The following is a 23,378-nucleotide window of genomic DNA, read 5'->3' on the forward strand; positions in this document are numbered from 1 at the left end:
TTATGACTCCCACCCAATGGTACTAGCGAGGACAGAACATGGCCTGGATAGTGGGGGTCCTTGATGATGGATACTGCTTTCTTGTGGCAGTGCTCCTTGTAAATGCACTCAGTGGTGAAGAGGGCTTTCCCTGTGATGGACTAAGCTATATCAACCACTTATTGTAGGCTTTTCAGTTCCAGGGCGTTGGTGTTTCCATACCAGCCTCCGATGCATCCAGACAGCATACGCTCCACTGGTCATCGATAGAAGTCTGACAAAGCTGTAGATGTCATGCCAAATCTATGCAAACTTCGAAGAAAGTAGGGGCAACGTTACTGAAAAGGTTTTGGTAAAAGACAGGGAAATGCTGAAGAGCAGTGGAGGGGATTCCCTGTCGGGTCCAAAGGAGGAAAGTTACTGCCTATGCTCCAGTGCACCCTAAAGACTGACTGCTCTCCTCACTCAGGAGACTCAGAACCACAGCAGAGACTGAGTGCTTCCTCGCGTCCTGGAAGAAATCCATCACTTTCTTCTGGTTCTTGGTGGCAATGGCATGAGGTGGGTCCAGGTTGCTAATCAATACCACAGCATGGAATCCACCATTTGGTTTATGACTAGTGTTCAGCCCCAAAACATGTAAGGGAAATGTTCTTTTGACAATAGACAATAGACAGTAGGTGCAGGAGTAGGCCATTCAACCCTTCTAGCCAGCACCGCCATTCACTGTGATCATGGCTGATCATACACAATCAGTACCCCGTTCTTGCCCTGTCCCCATATCCCTTGACCCCGCTATCTATAAGAGCTCTATCTAACTCTTTCTTGAAAGCATCCAGAGACTTGGCCTCCACTGCCTTCTGGGGCAGAGCATTCCACATATCCACCACTCTCTGGATGAAAAAGTTTTTCCGCATCTCAGTTCTAAATGGCCTACCCCTTATTCTTAAACTGTGGCCTCTAGTTCTGGACTCGCCCATCAGCGGGAACATGCTTCCTGCCTCCAGTGTGTCCAATCCCTTAATAATCTTATATGTTTCAATCAGATCCCCTCTCATCCTTCTAAATTCCAGTGTATACAAGCCCAGTCGCTCCAATCTTTCAACATATGACAGTCCCACCATTCCGGGAATTAACCTTGTGAACCTACGCTGCACTCCCTCAATAGCATGAATGTCCTTCCTCAAATTTGGAGACCAAAACTGCACACAATACTCCAGGTGGGGTCTCACCAAGGCCCTGTACAGCTGCAGAAGGACCTCTTTACTCCTATACTCAATTCCTCTTGTTATAAAGGCCAGCTTTGGTTAAACAGTGTCAGATAAATTGTCTCAGTAGAACTTTAGGGCTATATTGCAGAAGGATATTCCAAGCCAGATTTACAGTTTTTTTAAGGAAACCGGGTTTTGCAAATAGTTTTGAAACATTTGAATCCCAGATGCCGTATTTGTAAAAGACCATAAAGCAGTCATCATCGATGTATCTATTCGATTTGCAGACAATGCTGGCTCACACCTAGAGAGGTCTAACAGATATTGTCACCTGGAAGCTACCATCAATAACAAATGCAAAGTTGCGATTATCAGCTTCTGTGTTTTTATTGTAAGCTCAAGGATGCTTTGGCCATCAGTCGATTTCATTTTCCTTTCACCACTTTCTTTTTAGCAGCACCTGTAGTTTTGGAGGAGGCTCTAAGTGCAGTTTAAAAGCCTTCCAACATCTCTTCGCCCAAACGTTGACATCTTTGCCAGTCTCCTGTCAACCATCAACATGTACGCCATCAATGAGTGTAGACAGGGAGACTTTAATGATAATATTGACATATGGGATTAGCTTGTATCTTGTACTTCGCCTCTCTGAACAAAACTACATTATGATTGTATTTTCCTCACCAGAAATTGAAAGTTAAGGGATTGACGTCCCAGCAGCACAGTTTTCTTGTTGGAATCCCATGCCAGTCCTCTCCTAGAATAAAGTTTAAAATCAAACTAAATTAAAGATTAAAGCCACACTGCGAGCTCTGAACACAGCAGATGACCCCAACAGACTCACAGGTGAAGTGTCACCTCGCCTGGAAGGACTGTTTGCGACCTGAACGGTAGTGAGGGAGGAGCCGCAGGGACAGGTGTGGCACCTGTTCCACTTGCAAGGATAAGTACCAGGAGGGAGATCAGTGGGGAGGGACAAATGGACAAGGGAGCTGCATAGGAAGCAACCTCTGTGAAAAGCGGAAATTGGGGGGGTGGGTGGGGAGGGAGGGCATGATGCCCTCCACCTCACTTTCCACTTCCCCAGGGATGGCTCCCTCACAGCTCCCTTGTCCAGTCACCCCTGTGTGGTCTCCTGCATCTCAGTGAGTCCCGACGTGTATTGGGAGGCCACTTCGCCAAGCACCTGTGCTCCATCAGCCAGAGAAACCAGGATCTCCCGGTGGCCACCCATTTCAATTCCACTTCCCATTCCCATTCCCATCCCAACATGTCAGTCCCTGAGCTTCTCTACTGTCGCCATGAGGCCACACTCAGGTTGGAGGAGCAACACCTGGGTAGCCTCCAACCTGATGGCATCAACATCGATTTCTCCATCTTCCAGTAATTGCCCCCCTTTCCTTTATCATTCCTCATTCTCATCTCACTCTCTCACCTTATCTGCGCATCCCCTCCCGCTTTGCTTTCTTCCATGGTCTTTCACACTCTCCTATCCGATTCCTCCTTCTCCAACCTTTTATCTCTTTCACCAATCAGCTTTCCAGCTCCTTACTTCACCCCTCCTCCTTTCAGTTTTACCTACCACCTTGTACTTCTTCCTCCTCTCCCCTCCCCTCACCTTCTTAATCTGACTTCTTATGTTTTTTCCAACCCCGACAAAGGGTCTCAGTCCGAAATGTCGACTGTTTACTCTTTTCCACAGATGCTGCCTGACCTGCTGAGTTCCTCCAGCATTTTGTGTGTGTTGCTCTGGTTTGCCAGCATCTGCAGATTTTCTCTTGCTTGTGATAAAATACAGGCCTAACAGGAGTGATGCTCTCTCCGTGTTCTGACTCTCTGACTCTATACATACGTAAAATGAGCACACTTATTTGTGTTTTGTTCCAATATGAGGTCATAGATCATTATAGCACAGGGCAGGCCCTTCAGTCCATCTAGTCTCTGCTGAACTGTTATTCTGCCTTGTCCCATTAGCCCTGCACACAACCACCTGAAGTAACGAATTCCACAGATTCACCAATCTCTGGCTAAAGGAATTCCTCCTCATCTCTATTCTAAAAAGGCATCCCTCTATTCTGAGGCTGTGTCCTCTAGTCTTAGAGTCCCCCACCATAGGAAACATCCTCTCCACATCCATTCTATCGAGGCCTTTGAACATTCAATAAATTTCTGTCGATCACCCTTCATTTGTCTGAATTCCAGTGAGTACAGGCCCAGAGCCATCAAACACTCTTCATATGACGTGCCTTTCAATCCTGGAATCATTTTTGTGAACTTCCCTTGAACCCTTTCCAATATCAGCACATCTTCTCTTAGATTTTGTCGTTGTTTTGCGAGCCTGTTCATTTGGGAGACAGAGTTGGATCGATCTTCATCTGGCATCCCGTCCACAGCCATTCCGACTCCCTGAGTTGGCATCTCCTGGAAGCACACAAGCCTTCACACGACATCAACGTGTTGATCCAGGATGTGGAGGTTTTCTTAAATAAGGGGCCCAAAACTGCTCATAATACCCCAATGAGGCCTCGCTAGTGCTTTATAATGCCTCAACATTACATCCTAGCATCTAATACGTCTCTAACAGTGAAGCAGATCCCCAGAACGACAAGAACAGTTGCATTGTTCAGCAGTACTGGCCGTTCTCTTAGCAACAAAGAGATTGTTTAGGTGTGTGGAGCACAGGAGGAAATAACTGCCTTAAATCAGAAAATCATTACTTATTGTTCAATGACAGATAATATCCACACAAAAGACTCTATAGATGCTGGAAATCCAAGGCAATACACACAAAAGGAACTCAGCAGGCCAGGCAGCATCTATGGAGGAGAATCGACAGTCAATATTACATGCCAAAACCCTTCATAAGGACTGGAAATGAAAGGGGGAAAAGGCAGAATAAGAAGGTGGAGGAGAGGAAGGAGTACAAGTTGGCAGGGGGAAGATAGGTGGGTGGGTGAGGGGGGGATGAAGTGAGAATCTGGTGATAGGTAGAAGAGATAAAAGGCTGAAGAGGAGGGAATTTGATAGCGGGCTCTGAAGGAAAGAGAAGGAGGAGGAGCATCGAAGGGTAGTGATGGGCAGGTGAGGAGAAGGGAATGGGGAATAGGAGGGAAAGGGCCGTGGGAGAAACATTATTGTGGATGCTGGTGAACATCTTGAGAGTTGTTGGAGCTTTCTCGTGCCGGAGAGAAGGCTCCGCCATATTCCTGACTTGTGCCTCGTAGGCGGTGGACAAACCTCGGGATGTCAGGGTACTCCGTTTCAGACCTATTCTTGTCGCAGCGTTTACGTGGCTGGTCTGGTGGAGATTCCTGCAGGATGTTGACAGTGGTGACTCGGCAATGGTATTGCCTCTGAATATCAAGGATAGGCAGCAAGCTCTCCTTTCTGCTTCCTCGCATTGATGGCATCTGCAGACAATTCAGGTCATTTGAATCACTTCCGAGACCTAAGGCTGAGAAGTGAAAAGTTTAAGGGGAACATCAGAGGAGACATCTCCTCTCAGAGGGTGGTGAGAATGTGGAATGAGCTGTCAGCACAAGTGAGCTCGATTTCTACGTGGAAGGGAAGTTTGGATAGGTACATGGATGATAGGGGTAGGGAGGGCAGGTTGATGGAAATCGGCAGTTTAAATAGCTCGACACGGACTAGATGGGCTGAAGAGATGTTTCTGAGCTGTACTTCTCTGAGACTCTATGACTTGTGTAAAGGTTGAAAATGTCACATGTTTCTTAGGCCATTCCTCGGGGCCAAGGGTGACTTGTTTCCCCTCCATTTTGAGGAGTGAAGGATGCCTATATTGGGATTCTTTAATGTGGGATAGTCAGAGCGCACACCATGGGCCGAGTGGCTGGTTTCTCTGCTGTGTCATTCTAGATTCTTTGACATTTGAGTGAGGGCTTGGTCCAGTGGAGTTGATGGTGGATACAGGAGCAAGTCTGCTACATGCCATACACTCCATACAGAGCCAACCATAGATCCTCAAGAATACGGGATTTGGTTCCCATGCTTTCCCTCTGCTTTCTCACCTTGACCAAACCTGAACCCCTTCCCACTTCCGTCCTATTTCCCTCTCCTAGTGAAAAGAAAATTGTATTTGGCCCACACACTGGCTGTGATCAGAGAAGGGAGAACCCATGGATTCTGAATTTTCAGACCACCTTTGACAAGGTCCAGTATAGGAGGCTAGAGTGGGATAACATCGAGTACGCTGACATTGCTTGAAAATTGGCGGATATTCCCGTTCTCTGGTGGAAATTAGTGGGGGCACCTGTGGAATCAGTCTTTGGGTCCCACACAACACATACTGAATGTGGGGGACCGCTTTGACAAACATCTTTGCTCAACCACAACAAGAAGGGTTTCCTGGTGACCAGCCATTTCAATTCCACTGTCCACTCCGGTTCTGGCATGTTGGCCCACATGTCGGTCTCCTCGCCTGTCACTATGAGGCCATTCTCAGGTTAGAGAAGCAAAACCTCATACTCTGGCTGGATAACCTCCATCTTGAGAGCATGAAATTCTCATTTCATTCTATTTTCATTAGAGAGACGGTGTAGAACAGGTCCTTCTGCACAACAAGCCACACCACCCAGCATCCCACCGATTTAACCCCAGGGCAATTTACAATGACCAATTAACCTACCAACCGGTACGTCTTTGGACTGTGGGAGGAAACCGGAGCACCCGGACGAAACCCTTGTACTGACGGGGAGAATGTACAAACTACTGACAGGTACATCAGAATTGAACTCCACACTCTGGAATGACCCAAGCTGTAACCACGATGCTACTGTGGCGTTAGATTCCTCTAACTTGCAGTAATTTTTCCCCCACTCACCCTCATCTCTTTATTCATTCCCTGTTCTGGTCCCCTTCTTACCACTTCTTATCTCTTCACCTCCCTCTAGTGCCACTCCTCCTTCCCTTTCTCCCTAGGTCCTCTATCCTCTCCACAGATTCCTTCTTCCACCTATCAACTCCCAGCTTCTCACTTCACCCTATTTTCCTCCCACCCACCTTCCCCTTCACCTGGTTCCATCTATCATCTTCTTTCCCTTGCCCCACCTTCTTGTTCTGGGTTCTGCCCAGTCCCGATGATGGGTCTCGGCCTAAAGTGTCGACTGTTTACTCATTTCCATCGATGCTGCCTGACCTGCTGAGTTCCTCCAGCATTTTGTGTGTGTTACTCTGGATTTCCAGCACCTGCAGGATCTCTTGTGTTTCTGAATGCAGCATATCTAACTTTGCCAACCATATGAAACTCTGTAGGGTTGGGAGTTGTGGGGAGGGTGCAGAGAAGTGATTTTGGCAAGTGGAGTGGGTATGTCTATGGCAAACACAAGATACACACCTGTGGGCTGCTCCCAGCACAATCCTCGCTGATTTGACTCAAGTCACCATTTCACTGTATGTCTCAATGTACAGGTGATAAGTAAAGCTAATCGTTCATCTCTCCTTTCACTAGAACAGGTAAATAGGACCCAAGTTGGAAGGGATTCAGGTTTGGTCAAGGTGGGGAAGAGGCCTCTAGAGGGAAAGGGAGGATACCACACCCTGTGACTGTGCAGATCCTGGTCTCTGCCTGTATGCTGTGTAAATACATACAGATGATTGGCTGACCGTCAGGAGGCAAACAGTGGGAATAAAAGGGTTCTTTTCTGGTTGGCTGTGTGGTGAACTACATATATCTGTCTGGACATGCCCCCCGCCCCCCTCTGCTGACTGCTCCTGTGGCTCCTCCCACAGACCCCTGTATAAAGGCGATTGGAGGCACTGCTCCTCCCTCAGTCTCCAGGATGTTGTGTGATGGTCTCTTGCTGCTGATAGTGCTCTCTCTTCCAGCTAATAAAAGCCTATCTTTCGCCTCACGTCTCTGAGAGTTATTGATGGTGCATCAGGCTGCCAGTGACAAGTGATGTTCTGCAAGGGAAGGTGCTGGGACCTCTTCTTTTCACGTTATATGTCAATGATTTGGATAATGGAACTGAAAGCTTTGTGGCCAAGTTTATGGATGGTCCAAAGATAGGTAGAGGGGTAGGTAGGGTTGAGGAAGCAGGGAGTCTGCGGAGGACCTGGACAGATTAGGAGAATGGGTAAAGAAATACAATACTGTGCAAAAGCAGAGAGCAAGTTTGTAAATCTGGCAGGAGCAAAGGATGTTGGGAGCAGTGTGGGTGGAGTGCCACGTGGGGGGTGTGGGAGAGCTGGCAGAGAAGGAGTGCCAGGGGCAGAGGTTGGCATGGGTGCAAACACGAAACTGAATCAGTCCATAGACAAGAACCCGGAGCACGCAGAGCAGGACCACAGCACAGCCCTGGGACACCAGGCAAGGCCATTTGATTCCAGTCATCATTACTGACTGTCTCTTTTGGTGCTTCCTGCTCCCTCCCCTCTCCCTTCCCATTTCCCAACCATGATTCCCTTCTCCCTGCCCGCTTCCCACTCTCAGTCCACAATAGAGACCCAAATCAGAATCAGGTTTACCATCATTCACATAATGTCATGATTTTTTCTGTGTGGCAGCAGTACAGTGCGATTCATAAAATTACTGCAGTACAGTACTGTGCAAAAGTCTTAGGCATCCTAGCTATATATTTGTTAGCATTCATTTCAAGAGGATTACAATATAAAGGCAAGGAGGGGGATGTCCATTTAGAACAGAGGTGAGGAGGAATTTCTTCAGCCAGAGAGTGGCGAATCTGTGGAATTCTTTGCCATGGCTGGCTGTGGAGGCCAAATCATTGGGTATATTTAGGGCAGTGGTTGATTGATTCTTGATTGGTCAGGGCCTAAGTAGATATGGGGAGAAGACAAGAGATTGGGGCTGGGAGGAAAATTTGATCAGCTGTGAAGAAATGGCGGAGCAGGCTCGATGGGCCAAATGGCCTATTTCTGCTCCTCTGTCTTGTAGTCTAATAGTAACTGCAACAGGATCAATGTACAATCAGCCAGAGTGCAGACGACAACAAACTGTGCAAATGCAAATATAAATAAATAGCAATAAATAATAACATGAAATAATGAGATTAAGAGTCCTTAAAGTGGGATCATTGGTTGTCAGAACATTTCAATGATGGGGCAAGTGAATGTGGTTATCTTCCTTAATTCAAGAGCCTAATGGTTGAGGAGTAGTAACTGTTCTTGAAGCTGGTTGTACGAGTCCTGAGTGTCCTTTACCTTCTACCTGATGGCAGCAGCAAGAAGAGAGGATGATCTGGGTAGCGGAGAACTCTGATGATAGATGCTGCTTTCCTATGAAGGTGTTGCATGTTGGTAACACACATGGGAGGGCATACCTGTGATGTGCTGGGCCTAGTCCACTACTTTTTGTAGGACTTTCTGTCAAAAGGCATTGGTGTTTCCATGCCAAGAAACATCATTGCGAAGTTCTTGCATGGTGAATAAAACTATTATCAAGTTCTAGTGGTGGCTCTGAATAAGAGTCTTGTCTTGCTGATTCATGTCATGTGTAAACACATGAAAAGACTGAGTAATGTTTCTTGAAGTAGAGCTGTTCACTCTCTGAAGTGGCTGACGGCCATGCTCTGTGGCACATTCAGTACACAGTGTTGTTACACTTGCTGAATGGAATTTGCTTTTCTCAAAGCCTGTTAAAGGTTTCATCGTGTCTGGTATTTTCCCATTGCCCTTGCTTCCCCACATAACTTTGAACTAGTAAAAGCTGTTTTTGGTGATAGATTTTATCAGCTTGAAACTAAAGAAAAACGCAGAAATGCTGGAAGCATTCAGTAGGTCGGGCAGCATCTGTGGAAAGAGAAACAGTGTTTCAGGTCAAAGGCCTTTCGTCAGAACATAAAGAGAAAGCGACTTAGACAGGGTGGCAGGGACAGTGAAAGGGAATGGGTAGAGCAGAGGGAATGTGTGTGATAGGATGAAATGATGGAGAGGCTTTGAATGGACAGTTAAGACCCCTTATCTGTTCCATCTGGGTGATGTTGTATAGACTTGCCTTTTGGGCTGTGAGAGCAGGCCAGAATTTATAACTGAAAGAAAAAAGAAAGGAAGACCTGATACAATTAAGTTGAACAGCTAGTGGTTTGAAAATGTAGATTTCAATATTGAATACAGAAGGCTGCAAAATGTCCAGACGGGGCATGAGAATCTGCCCCTTGAGCTTCTGTTGGGCCATATAACAGTACAGGAGACCACAGAGTCAGACTGAGACGATGAATTTAAATGGTGGTAACCTAAAGCCCAGGAGCACTCCTGAAGCCGGCAGGGTGTTGCCCAAAGATATCTGGCACATCCTTTTCAACGCACTTTTACAGAATCTGTAGAGAATCTTCTACATTAATTGGTTCTATTTGAGCTCGTATCAAGGGTGCAGCAAAGGTGCTGAGTTTTCACTGACTAGTCAACATCCATTTACTTGGATAACATAGATAAAGTTCAAGCTTCCTTCTCAAGCCAGGACTTGTTAAATGGTTCCCCATTCCTGCTATTCTGGAACTGCAAATTCTCACAGAGCCTTCTCTGATCAACTTAATTGATTCAAATTGAAAATGGATTAAACATCTCATTCCTGCAGCATTGAAACAGTCTTTCTAATTGACAGTGGAACTGATTACGACATAATTGGGTGAATGTCTTCCACCAGTGATGTAGAAGGGCATGGTATCCTGTATTAGTGAAGTTACTTTCACAATCTTCCTTCAACTCGCAGTGCTTTACAGGCAAAGGACTATCACTGAAGTGATGCCATTGTGCAGTTTAAAGCACGGCATGCAATTGTGGCCAGGTGTCTTGTCTTAGTGATGATGCCTTAAGTGCAAGTGTTGGCCAGAACGGTCGGTAAGAGCCTCCCAAATGTATGTATTGGATCTGATGTTCTTTTTTGAAGTAGTCACATTGAATCTTTTACATGCACCAGGGAGACCAGATTATAACAGCTCATCTGGAATATGTGGCAGCTCTTACCTCGGCAGCACTCCAACAGTACTGCACTGAGACCATAAGAGGATGAGACATAGGAGCAGAATTAGGCCATTCTGCCCTTCTAGCACATACCATCATTCTATCGTGGCTGATTTATTATCACTCTCAACTCCATTCTCCAGCCTTTTCCCTGTAATCTTTGACACCCTTACTAATCAAGAACTTATTAACCTCGGCTTTAAGTATGCCATTGTGAATTCTGTTTTATAACTATTTTCAAGTATATTTGTAGCTATTCCCAGGAAAGGTTGTTACTTTTCAGTTTGGGTCTAACATGATCTGCATTCCTTTATGTAATGCAACTCATTAGGCAAAGACCTAAAAATAAAAACTGGAAAATAAGATTGATGTTTAAAAGAAGTCATTGTGAAAAGATACTGGCTTCACAAATCTGTTTAGTGCGAAGGGAAGCAAATTATATCAGTTCATCATGAGATACAAGTATGATGGATAAGATCAGGCTCTTCTCCTTTCTGCACAAAGACTGCAGTGTAATCCTGTTAAAAAAAAGGGTTATTTTCAGGGTGCAATGGTAGTGTAGTGGTTAGCATGACACTATCGCAGCTCAGACCATTGGAGTTCAGAGTTCAATCCCAACGTCATTGCAAGGAGTTTGTATGTCGTCCCATGGAATGCGCAAGTTTCTTCCAAGTGCTCCGGTTTCCTCCCATGGTCCAAAGCCGTACCAGTTAGTAGGTTAATTGGTCACTGTACATTTTCCTGTGATTAGCCCAAGGTTAAATTGGGGGTTACTGGTGGCACAGTAGAAGAGACTATTCTGCCCTGTATCTCTAAAGGAGTAAAATAAATGATTGCCTCACTTGCACTCAGTGTTCTATGTTCAATTTGGTGATGATGGCGACATGATTCCTTCTCCTCGTCTTGGAAGAGTCCTTACAACTTGCCCAGTGCCTCAGCACTAGAGCTGAATAACAAGCACGTTACACACAACCACATCTGGAGCATGATCAATGTGCAATTGAATTGACTTTATTTCTTACATCCTTCACATATTTGAGGAGTAAAAATCTTTACGTTACATCTCCAACTAAATGTGCAATATGCAATCAAAGTAATTTATAATAATTAGTAATAAATAGGACAGTCAATGTAACATAGAAATACACTGAAATCAGTGTGAGTTCATCAGTCTGATGGCCTGGTGGAAGAAGCTGTCCCGGAGCCTGTTGGCCCTGACTTTTATGCTGCGGTACCGTTTCCCAAATGGTAACAGCTGGAATAGATTGTGGTTGGGGTGACTCGGGTCTCCAATGATCTTTTGGGCCCTTTTCTCACATCTGTCTTTGTAAATGTCCTGAATCATGGGAAGTTCACATCTACAGATGTGCTGGGCTGTCCGCACCACTCTCTGCAGAGTCCTGCGATTGAGGGAGATACAGTTCCCATACCAGACAGTGATGCAGCCAGTCAGGATGCTCTCAACTGTGCCCCTGTAGAAAGTTATTGGGATCTGGGGGCCCATACCAAATTTCCAGAGCCCTCTGAAGTGAAAGAGGCACTGTTGTGCCTTTTTCACCACACAGCTGGTGTGTACAGACCACGTGAGGTCCTCGGTGATGTGGATGCCGAGGAACTTAAAGCTGTCCACCCTCTCGACCCCAGATCCATTGATGTCAATAGGGGTTAGCCCGTCTCCATTCCTCCTGTAGTCCACAACCAGCAAATTTGATTTTATGATGTCGAGGGAGAGGCTGTTTTCTTGACACCACTGTGTCAAAGAGATGACTTCTTCCCTGTAGGCCACCTCATTATTATTTGAGATAAGGCCAATCAATGTAGTGTCATCACCAAATTTAATTAACAGATCGGAGCTGTGGGTGGCAACACAGTCAGGGGTATACAGGGAGTAAAGGAGGGGGCTTAGGGCACAGTCCTGAGGGGCTCCTGTGTTGAAATTCAGAGGGGTGGAGGTGAGGGAGCCCACTCTTACCACCTGCCAGCGATCTGACAGGAAGTCCAGGGTCCAGCTGCACAAGGCAGGGTCAATGATCAGTTCTGACTTATTCCCCAGTAGTCAGTATCAGAATCAGGTTTAATATCACTGGCATATGTCATGAAATTTCTTGTCTTTGTGGTTGCAGTATAGTGCAATACATAATAAGAGAGAAAAAACATGAATCCCGGTAGGTGTATGTGCATGTGTGTGTGTATCGTCTCCACCAATTCATCATGGCTGATTCAATTTTCCTCTCAGCCCCAATCTCCTTCCTTCTCCCCGTATCCCTTCATGCCCTGACAAATCAAGAGTCTCTCTATCTCTGCCTTAAATATACCCAATGACTTGTCCTCCTCAGCTGCCTGTGTCAACGAATTCCACAGATTCACCACTCTCTGGCTAAAGAAATTGCTCCTCATCTCCATTCTAAATGGACGTCCCTCTAATCTGAGGCTGCGTCCTCCAGTATTAGACTCCCCCAGCATAGGAAACATTCTCTTGAAAAGCCCTTTTAACAGTTGATAGTCTTCAATGAGATCACCCGTCATTCTTCAGAATTCCAGTGAGTAGAGGTTCAGAGCCATCAAACGCTTCTCATACGATAAACCTTTCAATCCTGGAATCAGTTTCGAATCCTTGCCTGTTTCAGCACGTGCCTTCTTAGTTAAGGGCGTGAAACTGCTCACAATACCCCAAGGGAAGCCTCAGCAGTGCCTCAAAAGCCTCAACATTACATCCTTGCTTTTATATTCCAGTGTTCTCAAAATGATTGCTAATACCATCATATTTGCCTTCCTCAGCATGGATTCAACCTGCAAGTTAACCTTTAGAAAATCCTACACGAAGACTCCCAAGTTCCTTGGCACCTCGAATTTTTGAATTTTCCCTCCATTTAGAAAATAGTCAACCCTTGTATTTCTTCTACGAAAATGAATGACTATACAGTTCCCAACACTGTGTTCCACCTACTGCTTCTTAGCCCATTCTCATCCTGCCCCTCCACATACCTTCACATCATTCACAAATGTTGCACAAAGCCATCAATTCTGTCATCTGAGTCATTGACATAAAGCATAAAAAGATGTGATCCCAACACAGATCCCTGTGAAACACCACTAGTCACTGACAACCAACCAGAAAAGGCTCCATTTATTCCCACACTTTGCCTCCTGCCAATCAGCCACTGCTTTACCCATGCTAGTATCTTTCCTGTAATACCATGGGCTCTCAGCCTCAGCCTCACGTGTGGCATCTTGTCAAAGGCCTTCTGAAAATCCCAAGTATGCAACATTCACCGATTCCCCTTTGTCTGTCCTGCTTGTTATTTCTTTAAAAAATTGTAGCAGATTTGTCAGGCAAGATTTTCCCTTGAGGAAACCATGCTGACTACAGGCTATTTTATCATGTGTCTCCAAGTACACCAAAACCACATCCTTAGTAATCGACTCCAACATCTTCCCAACCACTGAGGTCAGACTATCTGACCTATCATTTCCTTTCTTCTGCCTCTCTCCCTTCTTGAAGAGTGGAGTGACATTTGCCATTTTCCAGATGTCCGGAACCAAGCCAGAATCTAGTGATTCTTGAAAGATCATTACTAATGCCTGCTCAGTCTCTTCAGCCACCTCCTTCAGAATCCTTGGATGTACATCACCTGGTTCAGATGTTTCTCCTACCTTCAGACCTTTCAGTTTCCCAAGTACCTTCTTCCTTGTAATGGCAACTTCACTCACTTCTGCCCCCTGACACTCTCGAACTTCAGGCATACTGCTGGTGTCTTCCATAGTGAAGACTGATGCAAAATATGTATTTAATTCATCCACCATTTCCTTGTCCCCCATTACCACCTCTCCTGCATCATTTTCCAGTGGTCTGATATCTACTCCTGCCTCTCTTTTACTCTTTATATATCCAAAGATGCTTTTGGTATCCTCTTTAATGTTCTTGGCTAGCTCACCTTCATATTTCTTCTTTATGACTTTCTTAGTTGCAATCTGTTGGCTTTTAAATGTCTCCTAATCTGCCAACTTCCCACCACTTTTTGCTCTATTATATTCTGTCTCTTTGGCTTTTAAGTTGGCTTTGACTTTGCTTGTCAGACACTATTGTGTCATCCTGCCTTCAGAATGTATCCATCCTGCGCCTTATAAGTTGCTCCCAGAAACTCCAGCCATTGCTGTTCTGCCTTCATCTCTGCTAGTGTTCCCTTCCAATCCATTTTGGCAGGCTCCTCTCTCATGCCTCTGTAATTCCCTTTACTTCGCTGTAATACCGATACATCTGACTTTAGCTGCTGCCTCTCAAATTGTAGGCTGAATTCATTCATTTTATGAATACTGTCCCCTTTACCTTAATCTCTCTAATCATTTCTGGTGCATTGCCCGACACCCAATCTAACATAACTGATCTCCTAATGGGCTCAACCACAAGCTGCTCCAAAAAGCCGTGTTGTTAGCATCTAACAAACTCCCCCTCTTAAGATGCAGCACCATCCTGACTTTCCCAATTTACCTGCATGTTGAAACCCCCCATGACTATTGTAACATTGCCCTTTTGAAATGCTTTTTAAAAAATCTCCTGTTGCAACTTGTAGCCCTCATCTTTACTTGTGTTTGGGGGTTTGTGTATAACTCCTATCAGGAACATTTTACCCTTGCAGTTTCTTAGCTCCATCCAGAACGATTCTACACCTTCTGATCCTGTGTCACCTTTTTCTAAGTATTTGATTTCATTTTTTACCAAGAGCCTCGTTACCCTCTCTGCCTCCCTGCCAGTCCTTTGGATGCAATGTATATCCTTGGAGCTTAAGCTCCCAGCTATAATCTTCTTCAGCCATGATTCAGTAATGCCCACAATGTCATATATGCCAATTTATAACTGTGTTACAAGTTCATCTACCTTAATCCATATACTGTGTGTATCCAAATATGAAGTGGCTCTGTAGTGTAGTGGTTAGCACAACACTTTATATCACAGGCAATCCAGATTCAATTCCCTCCATTGCCTGTAAGGAGTTTGTACGTTCTTCCCGTGACTACGTGGTTTCCTCCGGATGGTCCAGTTTCCTCCCACAGTCTGCTTGATAGGTTAATTGGTCATTGTACCATGATTAGGCTGGGGTTAAATCGAGAGATTGCAATACAGCATGGCTCGAAGGGCCGGAAAGGCATATTCCACACTGTGTGTCAGTAAATGAGTAACACGTTCAGTTTTGATTTCATCACCTTTTTCAATTTTGTCCAACTTTTATATTGCAACTCATCCTGTTCACAACAATTTTACCCTATCATCAGCCTGTCTTTGCTAACAGTCTCATTACACACTGCCTCTGTTTACAAACCAACTACATCCACAGCCCTATCACTCCAGTTCCCATCCCCCTACCAAATTAGCTTAAACCCTCCTGAACAGCTCTAGCAAACTTGCCCACAAAGATAGTGGTCCCCCTCGGGTTCAGGTGTAACCCCTCCCTTTTGTACAGGTCATACCTTCCCCAAAAGAGGTCCCAATGATCCAGAAATCTGAACCCCTGCCCCCTGCATCAGTTCCTCAGCCACATACTTATCTGCCAAATTCTCCTATTCCTACCCTTGCTGGTGCATGGCACAGACAGTAATCCTGAGATTACTACCATGGAGGTCCTGCTTTTCAACTTTCTACCTAGCTCCCTAAAATCTCTCTTCAAGACCTCCTCACCTTTCCTGCCTATGTCATTGGTGCCAATATTTACCAAGACTTGTGACTGCTCACCCTCCCCCTTTAGGACATAAAGAATCCGATCCGAGATGTCCCTGACCCTGGCACCTGGGAGGCAACGTGCCAACTAGGTGTCTCTATTGCCATCTATTCCTCTAACTACGGCGTCTCCTATCACTACTGCAGTCCTCTTCACCTCTCTTCTATTCTGAATTGCAGCGCCTGAGATCCAGTCACTGTAGCCCCTTTGGTGAGCAGTATCCAAAAAGGTGTACTTATTATTGAGGGGAATGGCCACAGGCTGCCCATTTTCCCTTCTCCTGCTGATGGAAATCTTGGGGTGACTACCATCCTATCTATCACTTCCCCCATCTCCCGGAGGAGCCGGTTCACCGAGCTGTAGCTCCATTTCCTTCACACGTTCTCTGAGGAGCTGCAGATGAGGTCATCCGGGAGGCTGGAGATCTCCCAGAATTCCTGCATCTCACACAAAGAACACAACATAATTCCTGGAGCTGCTCTAACTGACGAGGAACGCAAAAGAAGAAATTTACCAGATACTTCACCTCACCCAAGACTGATTTCTCCTAAGCCTGATGAACCAAGGCCACTCCAACACTGGCCCTCTCACACGATGGCCGCTCCCCTTGCCCCTGCCTTACTTTTATTCACCTTCTCTAATGAATCTCATTCATGAAGCACTTCCTTTATTAATCTTCAATCATGGACCTTTGTGAAGTCGCTGTCTCTTCTCCCTTTCTCTGATTGGATGCAGTCCAAACTCTGAAAACTACCGCGAAGCGCTGTGTTTTTAAATTTTCAATCATGGGTCAGCCTGAAGTCACCACTTTTTCTCATGCTCCCGTTCATTGATTGGGTGCAGTTCAATCTCCCATATGAATTGTACTTTGATAATAAATTTAATTTTGAGTCTGCCAATCTCTCCGAGGTCTGGGATAGTGGGGTGACTGATGCATCCTGACCTCTGAATTTTGTATTATGTTTTACTATGATGCAGTGGGCAGGCACAGTAACACTGACCACAGTCCTCTGGAACTCTCACGAGAAAAGCAGTGTAAGGCCACTATTGCCACCCAGCGATCCAGAGTGCTAACTGAACTGTTACTTAAGAATCAGCAACTGCTAGTTACGATATCTTTTCCCCATACTATTATTGAAGCATACAATAGCATATTGTACACAATATGCCTGTAGGCTATTTCCAGCATCCCTATTTTGCTACTTATTCGAATTAAATTTTAATTTTGCAAGCCTGCTGATGTCTGAGAAATGAAAATAAGTGGAATGTGTCACGTGAATATGGAACTCCTTTGCACCTTGTGTCTGTGACAATACACCAGTCCAATGTAATCTGATGCTTTAACTAGATCTGGTTCCAGGGTGTCAAGTGCACTAGGCCACGGAATGAGGGCCAGGTATGCTGACGGGCTGGTTCTGCAGCCCACTTCCCATTCTCACTTTTTGGAGATTGCTGGTTGGTCGACAGAGGTCGTGCATGATCTCATGTGTTTTCTGATCAGCACAGGGAAGTGTGTCGATACTGGGATTTCAGAGATATTCTGGCACTACCGATAGTGCGGTTAAATCCCAAGAGCAATTGAATCTGTCTGTTTTAGGATTAAAACTAAATGCAATCATTGTCATCAGTGGCTTGTTTTGGTGAGAGGGCTCAAGATGTTAAAAAAGCTTGGGCCCTTTTGGAACTTCTCGGCAGGTTTCAATCATTGCGAGCAGTTGTTTATTTTGGTGAGGCAGCGCAAAACTTTTAAAAGAGCACAGGGCTTCTTAGGACTTTTGGCGACCTTAAATCATGATGATTTCCTGCATTAGGCAACTGGCAAAGGCCAGTACAAAGAAGTTTGGCTTAAGCGGAGAGGCCATTGTATGGGAGCGGTGATAGTGTGAGCAGGACAGTGCTAGAATGGTCAACTCAAGAGGCTTAGGTGAGAAAAGGTAAGTTTCTAGTAGGCTTCTTTCTCTTTTTGTGAATTAGTGCACAGCTAGTGCAGTGAGAATGGGCTTAGAGCCAGTGGCGTGTTCTTCATGTTAGATGTGGGAATTCTGGGAGACCTCCAGGCTCTCTGATAATCACATCTGCACAAGATGCATCCAGCTTTAGATCCTTAGAAACTGTGTTAGGGAACTGGAGCTGCAGCTTGATAACCTTCGGCTCATACAGGAAAGCGAGGAGGCATTAGATAAGAAGCTAATGAGGAGGTTGCAGGAGGCAGGTACCTGGTGACTGTCAGGAGCGGGAAAGGGAATAAACAGTTAGTACAGAGTACCCCTATGGCAATCCCCCTCAATAATAAGTATACCGCTTTGGGGGTGGGGGGGGGGAAGCTACAGCAAACAGGTCTCTGGAACTGAAACTAACACTGTGGCTCAGAAGGGAAGGTGGGTGGGGAAGTAGAGGATTACAGTGGTCATAGGGGTCCAGTAGTTAGAGGAGCAGACAGGGAAGTCTGTGGAGATGGAAGCGACACCTGGATGGTATATTGCTTCGCAGGTGCCAGGGTTAGAGATGTCTCAGGTTGGATCTACACCACTCTAAAGGGGAGAATGAGCAGATGGAAGTCATGGTATATATCCGTACCAATGGCTTAAGGTCTTGAAGAGAGAATATATGGAGCTATATGAAAGCCAGAAGGAGGACGTCAAGAGCAGTGGTCTCTGGATGTTGCCTGTACCAATGCCAGTGAGGGTAAGGATGGGGTCATTTCAGAGATGAATGCATGGCACAGAAGTTAGTGCAGAGGGGCGTGTTTTCAGATCTGTGGATACTTTGATCTTTGCTAGGGAAGGTATGACCCACAGGGTAAGGACAGGTTACACCTGAACTTGAGTGGAACCAACATCTTTGCAGGCAGGTTTGAGCAGAGACATGGAACCGAAGTGATAGGGCAGTTACTGTGCCAGTAGATGCAGTATGTACTGAGACTGTGAACAAGATTAGGCATTTTGGAAGGATGAATGCAAGATAACACAGCTATCTGTCATTAAGTTCTCTGTTCTTCCGTCCATTCCCTATTATGTTTGTGCAGAGTTGTGCTGATCGTCATCAGCTGACTTCAGAATTGTTCATTCAGAATACACTTCCTCGGTTCCAACGATACCCTGCAATTGTTAGGAAACATACCACTTTGCAACATTTGGCACTTCTGTATATTTTTGTTCTCCATAACCGCTGGAGACATCAATCTTCATTGTTAGTGTCGTTGGAGAAGGGCTCACTGTCAATCACCCATGCACACTGGGTAGAAATGTCCAACACCAGAGAGAATGCTTTTAAGGTTTCACGGGGCTGGTGAGTTTAAAGGCAGCAGAAACCAGTAGAGGGGCCGAACTGCCTGCTAGTGGAGGAAGGCAGTTCGAGGGAGCTGAGTCTATTAAACAGACACACGAGTATGAAGAGAATGGTGAGGTATGGATGGTACACAGCAGGTGGACATGCAGTGAAAATTAACATCAAGAGCAGCACAACAAAATGTGGGCTAAATGGTCTCTCCAGAGCTGTTCTAAGTTCTATGACCATGACTGACCTTTTACCTCCAATACTACAGTCCTGATCCCATCACATGCCGCTTGATGCCTCTGTCTAGAAATCTACCATCCAGTTTATTCAGAGACTTGGCCTCTGGTGAAAATTCCACATGTTCACCAACCTCTGGCTGAAGGAATTTCCCCACAGCTTATCTCGCTCCACACCCTGAGGTTGTTTCTAATTTCTACTGTACTTCCAACATGGCAATTCCACGTCAGGACTGTGACTTGCAAAAGAACAGCCCACGTAAAGGTAGAAGCTCAAGAGGCAGCAGACGCTCGAAACCCTGGAGCATCAGACAATCTGCTGGAGGAACTCAGTAGGTCAGGCAGCGTCCGTGGAGGGGAGAGGGGGTTAATGGACAGTCAGAGTTTCAAGCTGAGGCCCTTCGTCTGGACTGAAAGGTGAGGCAAAGTGCTGCAGATGACGGAATCTGACAGCAAAGGAAGGTAGTCCATGGAATCAAATAAGGGAGGTGGGGAGAGGCCGAGAGGAACATCTGCCCACCTCTGTCACTTTTTTTCCACTGCATAGTTCTTTCTTCAGCTGCAGTATGATCTATTGAATGCCTTCAATATTTTGTTTGTTACCCCTATAAACATGCTGCAGTAGTTGACATTTCCCCACACTGCATAAAGCCCCAAGACGTATTTCAGTCCCATTCTCATGCAGCCTTCTCTTCTGCCCTCAGGTTGAAGAAACTGCTGGAACAGGAAAAGTGCTACCAAGCCCGAAAGGAGAAGGAGAGCAGCCGACGGCTGGGCCGGGTGCGAGAGGAGTTGGTGAAGCTGAAGTCATTCGCACTAATGCTGGTGGACGAGCGGCAGATTCACATCGAGCAGCTCGGCCAACAAGCCCAGAAGGTGCAGGGGCTCGTGCATAAGCTCCGGGAGGAGGAAGAGAGAGTCCGTAGCAGTGACGATAGAGCCAGGGAGGAGGCGCAGAAGGTATTCCAGCTGGAAGCAGAACTTGAGCACAAATCTGCCAAGTCCGTGCAAGAGCTCGACGAGATGACAGCTAAACTGGCGAACCAAGAGGCGCAGAACCGCCAACTACGGCAGAAGCTGTCGACCCTGGCCCATCGGTTCGAGGAGCTGGAGGAAGCCAACAAGAGCCTCCAGAAAGCAGAGGAAGAGCTGCAGGAGTTGCGGGACAAGATCAGGCAGGGGGAGTGCGGCAACTCCAGCCTCATGTCCGAGGTGGAGAGCCTGCGCAAGCAGCTGCTGGAGATGGAGGGGAAGGACGAGGAGATCACCAAGGCCGAGGATCAGGGCAGGGAGCTGAAGAAGAAACTGCAGCAAGAAGAGCTCCACAGCAGCAGCTTGAGGCTGGAGGTGGAAAAGCTCCAGAAGAGAATGGTGGAGCTGGAAAAGCTGGAAGGCGCTTTCAACAAGAGCAAATCCGAATGCTCCCAGCTGCACACCAGCCTGGATAAAGAGAAGGCCCTGAGCCGAGACCTGTTCAACGAGCTGGAAGCGGTGAAGGCTCGCGTGAAGGAGCTGGAGTCCTCTGAGGCCAGGCTGGGGAAGAGTGAGTTCAACTTGAAAGATGATCTGACGAAGCTGAAGTCCTTCACTGTGATGCTGGTGGACCAGAGGAGGGGGGTGGCCGAGAAGCTCAACCAAGAAGAGCAAAAAGTCAATGAACTCAACAACAAGCTCAAGGAGGAGCAGAGCAAGACCACTGAGGTAACGGAGAAGCTGATAGAAGAGAGTAAAAAGCTCCTCAAACTGAAGTCAGAGATGGAGGAGAAGGTGTCCAGCTTGCTCATCGAGAAGGAAGAACTGGTGATGAAGCTGAAGAGCGAGGAACAGAGGTCCGGTGAGCTGAACCACCACCTCAGCTTGCTGAAGAAGAGGCTCGATGAGGACGAGAGTGACGCTCTGAGAAATCGGGCCACCCCGGAGGCTGAGCGTCTGGCTGAGGAGGCCCAGCCTGACAGCCACAGACTGAGGGAGCTGACGCTGGAGGTGGAGCAGCTGAGGGGCCGGCTGCGGCAGCTGGAGGTGGTGGAGGGCGACCTGATGAAGACGGAGGATGAATTCGACCGGCTCGAGCAGAGGTACCGGAGCGAGCGGGACAAGGCCGACCAGCTGAGCCAGCAGCTGGAGGAGATGCGGCAGCAGGTCCGCCGGAGCGAGCAGGGGGAGGGCGGCGGCGCCAGAGAGGCCGAGGCGCGGGGCAGGCTGCGGCTGGAGGAGGCCCGGAGCCGGGAGCTGGCGGCCGAGGTGGGGGCGCTCAAGGAGAAGATCCACGAGCTGATGCAGAAGGAGGACCAGCTGTCCCAGCTGCAGGCCGAGTACACACGGCTGCAGAGGCGCTGCCAGCGGGAGGAGGACCGCAACAAGGACATGGGCCTGGAGGTGGTCAGCCTGGCCCGCGAGCTGGAGCTGTCCAGGCGCTGCGGCCGCGCCCTCCGGCCCAGCGCGGACGGCCGCCGCATGCTGGAGGTGCCGCTCGCCTCCACCGCCGTGCAGACGGACGGCGCGGCCGCCGAGCAGGATGACCGCAACACCACGGCCGTCTTCATCCGCCAGTCGGTGCAGGAGGAGAACCACCTGATGAGCCACCTGCGCCAAGGCAGCCTGAAGAGACAGCCGGCCGTGCTTGAGCGCTACCCGCCGGCCACCAGCGAGCCGGGCCTGCGCCGTTCCTGGGTGCCCTGGTCCAAGCGGCGGGAGGCGGGCCCCGGCCCCGGCCCCGGCAAGCCGCTGCTCGTGTCCGGCAAGCAAGGGCAGCCGCTCCACATCCGCGTGACGCCAGAACAGTGCGGCAGCACGGCCACCCTGGAGATCACCAGCCCGGCAGCCGACGACTTCTTCTCCAGCAGCGCCGTCATTCCCACGCTGGGGCCCCACAAGCCTCGCATCACCATCATCCCCGTGCCCAAGGCCTCCGAAGACCGCTTCTCGCCCGAGCGCCCGGCCTCGCCGGTCACCATCACCACCTTCTCCCGGCCCATGTCGCCCCCGGGGCGCCCCCACCCCCGGCCAGCCTCCCCCGATGCCTGTCAGTCCCCCATTCAGATCGTGACAGTGAGCACGGCCCCAGGCCCCGAGCCGGCCCAGGGCCCCGAGCCGCAGGAGCTGCAGGTGGGCCGGGCCGTGTTCAGGATGAGCCCGGACCAGCAGGGAGCCAGCCGGAGGTACGGCCCCAAGGCCAACATCATCACCACCGAGGACAACAAGATCCACATCCACCTGGGCACCCAGTACAAGCGGCCGGCCAGCGGCGGCTGCCCCGAGCCCGGCGCTCCGCTCATCACGGTGCGGCCGCTCGCCGTGCCCGCCGACGGCAAGGAAGGCTCGGGCACCGTGCTCCGCTCACCCCGCCACTGCGCCCCACCCAAGGGCTCTCCCAGCAAGATGACCAGCAGCATCATCATCACCCCAGCCAGCACGTCGCCCACTCGGACCACGCCGGCACTGGTGAGTGGCACAGCCCAGCTCTCAACGTGGTACTCGTTTGTTATTGTCACATCCCCACGTCCCTCTATACGTTCAGACAGTAAAAAGAAAAGCGGTAAGAGTATAACATTAGAGCAGCTAAGTGCAGTTCAGATCAACAAGTAAAATGCAAGTCTCAAGGCAGCTTTGCTGTAGCTGGAAATGAAGGCGCGGCAGCTGATGTAAACCTTAAGTAACCCACCAGCTCTGACCAAAGGTCTAACTGTCAAGTCTCTTTCTTCTTCCAAAGAGTCTGCCTGACCTGCTGATATTTTCTGTGCTTTATACCAAATATACCCAAGTCATCGGGTTGTGCTTAAGCCAGAGGTTGATGGATTTTTAATTAGTCAAGGCATGAAGGGATGCGGGAGGAAAGGCTGAGAGGGAAGGTGGATCAGCCGTGGTGAAATGGCAGAGCAGTCTGGATGGGCCAAGTGGCCTAATTTGCTCCTTTACCTTACGGTCTTTTATTTCATTAGGATTGACTGATTTTCCGTAATAAATAACATTGCATTGGTGGACTTTCAGGCATTGTGCTTCCAAGTGTGGATTGCAATTGATGTAATAGC

At 47.9% G+C, this 23,378-nt stretch overlaps 1 protein-coding gene across 4 annotated transcripts in view; it reads left to right on the top strand.

Moving 5' to 3' along the window:
- LOC140730813 (filamin-A-interacting protein 1-like) overlaps positions 1-23,378 on the top strand; it is a 364,991-nt gene that overhangs the window by 306,203 nt on the left and 35,410 nt on the right. For all 4 annotated transcript variants that reach the window (XM_073051748.1, XM_073051746.1, XM_073051747.1 and 1 more), the window contains one exon: positions 20,055-22,791. In XM_073051748.1, coding sequence (XP_072907849.1) covers positions 20,055-22,791 — 2,737 coding nt within the window. The remainder of the gene's footprint in view (positions 1-20,054; positions 22,792-23,378) is intronic.

Source organism: Hemitrygon akajei, chromosome 7 (genome assembly GCF_048418815.1).
Source record: "Hemitrygon akajei chromosome 7, sHemAka1.3, whole genome shotgun sequence".
Taxonomy (NCBI): Eukaryota; Metazoa; Chordata; class Chondrichthyes; order Myliobatiformes; family Dasyatidae; genus Hemitrygon; species Hemitrygon akajei.